Source organism: Limulus polyphemus, unplaced genomic scaffold, assembly GCF_000517525.1.
Source record: "Limulus polyphemus unplaced genomic scaffold, Limulus_polyphemus-2.1.2 Scaffold3455, whole genome shotgun sequence".
NCBI lineage: Eukaryota > Metazoa > Arthropoda > Merostomata > Xiphosura > Limulidae > Limulus > Limulus polyphemus.
Genome location: NW_013669065.1, coordinates 85,837 through 92,041, shown reverse-complemented (window position 1 = coordinate 92,041; position 6,205 = coordinate 85,837). Strand labels below are relative to the sequence as shown.

General features: G+C 34.2%; 1 protein-coding gene across 3 annotated transcripts in view; it reads right to left on the bottom strand.

Annotated features, from left to right (window-relative positions):
• Window positions 1-3,137: 3,137 nt before the first annotated feature.
• Window positions 3,138-6,205, bottom strand: part of LOC106469380 (ankyrin repeat domain-containing protein 50-like) — a 24,692-nt gene continuing 21,624 nt past the window's right edge. For all 3 annotated transcript variants that reach the window (XM_022397885.1, XM_022397884.1, XM_013929872.2), the window contains exon 5: window positions 3,138-4,697. In XM_022397885.1, the coding sequence (XP_022253593.1) occupies window positions 3,459-4,697 (1,239 nt within the window). In that variant the 3' untranslated portion in view covers window positions 3,138-3,458. The remainder of the gene's footprint in view (window positions 4,698-6,205) is intronic.

Sequence of the window (6,205 nt, the reverse complement as noted above, 5' to 3'; positions counted from 1 at the left end):
CCTATTTTACATATATTGTATGTGGTTTTGTGAGTATGGTAAGGAGTTGCTGGTTTAGATTAACATTTGTAGATTTTAATTTTTGTGCCTAGAGGAGAGGACAGAGGTGGAGTTTGTTTATTGTATTCCCTGATTAAGGTGATTTTCTGTAGTTCATAGATAAATAACATTTTATAACTTCAGTTAATCAAATATTGTTACTTCTTATCGTCTTCTAGGAATTTTGAATGCGTTGGTGACTGGAGTTCCACTTTAGACTCTCTAGATGGAACGAAAGAGGGACACATTCTTCTCCCATAAACACACCATTCGGCGCTTGCGGAACTCAACTTCACGAGATATGATATTTTCAGCCCTGGATGAAATCTTGGATCCGACACTGGTGCTCAGCGATTAGCTGTTACTTTTGCTTATCAATTAGCAAACATTAGGTAAAAGCAAATTATCTTATATGTTTTTGTTTTACTTTTTAAGTCTAAAGCTACACAATGCACTGTACGTACTGGTCCCACCAGATTTTTAGCGTTATAAATAGTAAAACTTACTGCTGAGCCAGATGGGTGCCAGCCGATCACTTTTCTAACTCGGTTAGAAAGTTTTTAAGAAGGGTTTGTCTATTGAATGTTGACTTGTACAACTTTACAAGCATGCAAAGTTTTAAAGATAAATATTAATGTGAGTATTGGCATTTGTTTAAATATAGTAAAATGCAAAACGTAAGATTATTTAGTAAAGATTTGGTAAAAATACTAAATAACAAGATGTGATATACATGAGAGGAAACTACACAAGATAAAATTTCAGTTTTTGTAAGATATTATAAATATATATTTTAAGAATTTTTCATAGTTTATATGAACTCTTAATTATTATAATGAAGGTGGCGCTGGTAATTATTTGAGTATTATGAATTTGTAAATATTATTAAATAACAGACGATTCGAAGAAAAGTATGTTAAAATAGATATTAGTTTTCACATATTAGAATTAGTTTTGTTACGAGACGTTTAATACTAAGATAGTTGACTGGAAATATATAACCAGCAAATAATTTTATCTAAAACAATTTTGGTGCATTTTTGCCATTAGTAACACTCCGCATATAATAAAATTAAAAAACTAAAAAATCAGCAAAATGACAAAACGTCAGTCACTATCAGTATAACTATTACTATTAGTAGTATTACTAATATATTATTCTTAAATTTTGAATAACGTTTACTTCATTACGCATTCAAACTTTTTTGTCTCAAACTGAGTCAGTGTGGGTTTTTAAGGGCTCAATCCCCATTCTAACATTTTGCTTATGTTTACCATATGTAAAAAACCTTGCTGTTAGTTTTGATATTGTGGGCTACCTATTTCTCATAAGTCATATTGAATTTTTGTAATCCAAATCATACCTGTACTTTTGTAAGTCTTCTGTCCTATATGTTAATTTAAGCTTCTTTAGCTTATGTCATTTATCACTGATTATCGATATTATGTATATATTAAGTCAGTTAGGTTTCATTTTCCCTGTTATTCTTTTGATCTTTTTTTTTTTCAGGAACAACATGTCTATCTTGAATTATAAGCAGCTCTTTCACTAACTTGAAGAAACAGGAAGTCCAGAACTTCCACGGTATCAGTTTTGTAAGTCCTATTTAAGAACTTCAACATATTAGAACCCTGTACTGTATGCTACACACCGTGGTAACTGTGGAATTTTGTCACATTGCATGTTTCAAACCAGGTCATTTAAATTTGATATCTATTTACTGTTTATTATGTTTAGTTTTACTCAGGACACCTCTGAGAAGCGTTAAGAATGTTGCTAATGTATTCTGGATGTTACAATAATAACTGAACAAATGTACAATATCTTGCTATGTCAGTGGTATAGATTGACTAGCAAAGGTCACCAGTTACTTTTGTGACCATTACAAGGATATATGAGGCAAAATTTAATTGATAAGTGGCATAGCAATAAAATAGGGTTGGTCAGAAACTGAAAAAAAAAAAGTTTTTTTGGATCTTTTCTACGTATGGGATCAAAATGTTTCATAAGTCTGCCCCACACATAAAATATTAACTCATTGTCCTAATTCCTTAATAATACATCTTCTTTCCTATCCTTAAAATTGGCTTCCTGAAAATTAGGAGCTATAATTTCATTTATTTTCATCTCAACATGTAGCAAAACCTTGAACCTAATTCTTGGTAATTCTTCCCCAAATGTTTTCCTACTTGTAGTCATATCCTCAGTAAATCTAAAATGGACCTCTCCCCCGGTTTACTCTCTGACCATTTGGTATCAAAAATTGTCATGAATCACTTCAAGACATTTCTCCCCCTAATTATTTGACTCCACAAAATTCAGTTAATGTATCTAAAATTGAAGTCTCTCAGAGTTATTGCTTCATTATGCTTACCAGTAGCACTCTGATGTCATTTACTACCTTAAAATCCCCTATTTTAATCCACATAGATTCAACATCACAATTAACATTTTATGCCTTCAATCTTAACAGGCTGTAGTTCATCCCATATATAAAAGGTTCCAAAGATGGTTTAAATGTAACATTCCTGGTTCAACAAGTTGGCTGTCTAGTAAGCTTTCTGGAGAACATCAACAGCAAGAATTAATTTCATATTGAGATTTTAATTTAAACTTTATAAAGCACTTGTTGGAGCTGTTAAGTTTTTTTTTTGTAAGTTATGGATACTAACTCAAGTTTTTTTTAAATCTTTTGTAATCATGATTCAGAAGTTCCAAATTTTTTTGGAATAGAATGTTTGCTTTAGAAGAAGATAAATAATCCATAAAATAAATTCTCATTCATGGTATTTCTCAGTTAATAATAATTTACAGCATTTATTGAAAACACACAATTGTTATATTTCTCTGCCCTGTTATATAATACAGGATATAATGGTACTAATGAAAGGACATTCATTGACTTGATAAATTAGGTAATCAAAATGTTTTTAAGTTTGTAAACTTATGTGAGCAAAAAAAAAACTAAAAAATGTTAATACACACCATAAATGTACAGAATATTTATTGGGACATGATGATGATCATCATGTAATTCACACATTTATATCTTAATATAAACATGCAAATTTACTGAAATAACTGAATGTAAGCATCAAACAAAAACAAGTGTCTTTATTGGTCCTGTAATAGACAATACTAAAAATTTACGACAGGAACTTAAATGTGCCTGAAATGCTTTAATTTAATACTATTTTAAAGTCATATTGTGGTATCATAGCAACATGCTGTCTTCCTTTTCACGATTGATTGTTGTCATATCACAAGGTATTACCACCATTTATACAGTGCTATACTAAATATACTTTTCATTTGAGGACTGAATTCAAAGTATGTTACTAACTGCGATGTTGTTCTCGTTCCCGTGAGTCTGGCCATCTTTAAATACATATTGATGTATGAACAGGACTTGTCAATGCTATAAAGGAGTTTCTTTTTTTACAGGTAGTCCTCTATCAGAGATGTGTTTAACTCTCAGCTGTGATGGGTTAGTTGCACTCTTGCCTATATGGCCACTCTTGTAGTTAGGGTTTGTGACAATACCATTCCTTCGTACTCGTGGCTCTGCGGGACGTCTGAAAGCTGCCACGGGTTGGGCACTGCCTAATATAGGAACACCAGAACTTGGAAGTCTAGTACTCCCAACGGTCTCTTCAACTAGGGGGTTTATTAACACGGGTACATGGGCAGTGCTGGGGACATTCGCATCTTGAAGGCTGGTCATTTGAACCGGAGAAACTCTTTGGCCCTGGACGTCACTGAGTGGAGACTGTGGAGGGCTTGGAACTGGGCTTTGGGGTTCGCTGAGTGGAGACAGCACACGACTAACTCTGTTCCGATTTCTTGTACACTGCTGGAGTTGTTGAGTAAACGTAAGAACAGGAGGGGTCCACACTGAGCGGATGTCTACAGCCTGGTGTGAGGACTTGTTGGTTGAGCTTGTCAAATTACTGGATGACTTGGATGATGACTGGTTTGAAATAAATGAACGCCGCTTATCAACTGTGGATTCGGGTGATTCTAGTATCCCAGGCTGACAAAGAATGGCACTGCAAGGCTTAGTCTCAGCTGTAGATGCTGACGTAAGAGAGGTAGTGCTGGTGGAACACTGTCGGTGACTAGAAGGTCCATGGTGGGCTATGTGCTCTTCTAGAATTCTAACCACGTGACTGTGCCCACCTTTCAAGGCCACCCGAAGTGGGTTTCTTCCAAACTGATCAGCATGGTTAGAGTTGGCTCCATGCTCCAGTAATAAACGAACAACAGTATCGTGACCTTCTTGAGCTGCTATACAGAGAGCAGTAGCACCCTGATTGCAAGTATGATCTATATCTGCTTGTCGCTCAAGGAGTAATCTTACTATGGTGCTGTGGCCTTGCCATGCCGCCGACTGAAGGGCAGTTCGACGGTCATTGTCGACCGCATTGACATTTGCTCCGTAGTTCAGGAGGGCCTCAACCATTTCATAATGACCTTGCCACGCTGAAACGTGCAGAGGGCTTCGTCCTTCCAAGTCTGTAGCCTCTACATCGGCACCATTTGTTAGGAACAGCATTGCCATATCTAAGCGATTTTCTAAAGCTAGAAGATAGAGAGTTGACCGTCCATCAGCATCTTTGTAGTTTAAATCGGAGCCTCTGCTTAGTAGCATGTGAACCTAAAATTGAAGAACAACAGGTAAGATATCTAACTCAGCAGTACATAAAATTAGAAATAGAGCTCAAACAAGTTTACCATTTGAGAATTTATTCAGATACACCATGTCAAAAATGGCATTTGCAAGACTAATCCATTACTGTAGCTTATTGATAACTTTACACGTTAAGTTAGTCTACGTAGTGTATATGTATTTGATTTTGTTTAGTAATAAGTTCCACACTCTTCTCTTTAAGAGGAAAGGGTTTTCATTGTCTCAAGAATTGTCATCAGATACACCAAAAAATAAAACTTGATATACCGAAAGCTTCCTTATTATATTAATACGTGTTGACCAGATGCTATTTTGTAATAAAAGCAGGTAACTTCACTATCAAATGTAATTAGGACTTTAATCTCCAATTCAGCTCTTCTATTGAAGTTTAACATAAATTGTTATATAAAATTCTAGTGGAAAACTAATTAAAAACTAAGGTACAACTTATTGTTCATCAGTAATAAAGATACCCTACCTTATATTTTTATCATATTGAAGGACAGTATTCTGCAAGTCAGTAAACTATAAAGGATAGGTTAATTCTATCAGTATTGGAAAAAAACAAAATATATATATATATAAAAGTATACAACAGTTTACTTTGTCAGCACCTTCAAGGTTAGTGATCTTGTATAGTTACTGCCGCTAATACTCTAATTCCAAAGGATACAAAATGACACAGATCTGTAAAAGTTGCCTAATCAAGAAGAATACAAGTTATATAACTACTGTCATCTTAAAACCATTAAGGCACAGTCTTCAGCAGAACTAACTACACGTGTGGTATCATCCAAACTACCGAAGACATGGACACAACATTGTAAGTTCATGGTTACTTCACATTCCCTTTGAACGTGCGCTACATGATCGCTAACATGGGATGGTTCATAATTCATGGAACATTGACAGGATAAATGTTTTAGACTGAGGTATACTGTTTGGCCACCAGAAGGTTAATGTAGAAAAGTACAACAGTGTACTGGGTTAATTCAGCTGTATGGTAAATACATTAACTGTACCAAAACAGTTACTTGTTTTGTTTGGAAGCATCCTGAAAACGTACAATTCAAAAATCAACAGTATATATAAGTGGAACTATGTCTTCAGACTCAAACTGTAGTAACTGATATTTTGTGAATTACTCTGTATTCTGTTTCCCTACAGTTTGCTTTTTCTTATCTAATTTTAGGTTTGTTTGTGAATTCAACTACACTTAATGGTAGATTTTATATTTATAATTAAACTAATAATACATTTATAGTTTGCTGACAAATTACCTATGTTAAATTTCTGTCTGTGCTTTGCTAAAAGACAATTATAACTACATGACTTACTTAAAGAAAAAGATAAAATAGTTTGTGTTTTTTTTTATCTAAGCTCACCGTATCTCTGGTGTTTTTTTTTTTATCTAAGCTCACCGTATCTCTGGTGTTTTTTTTTTTTTTTTTTTAACCCCACCTTTCCTCTGGTTT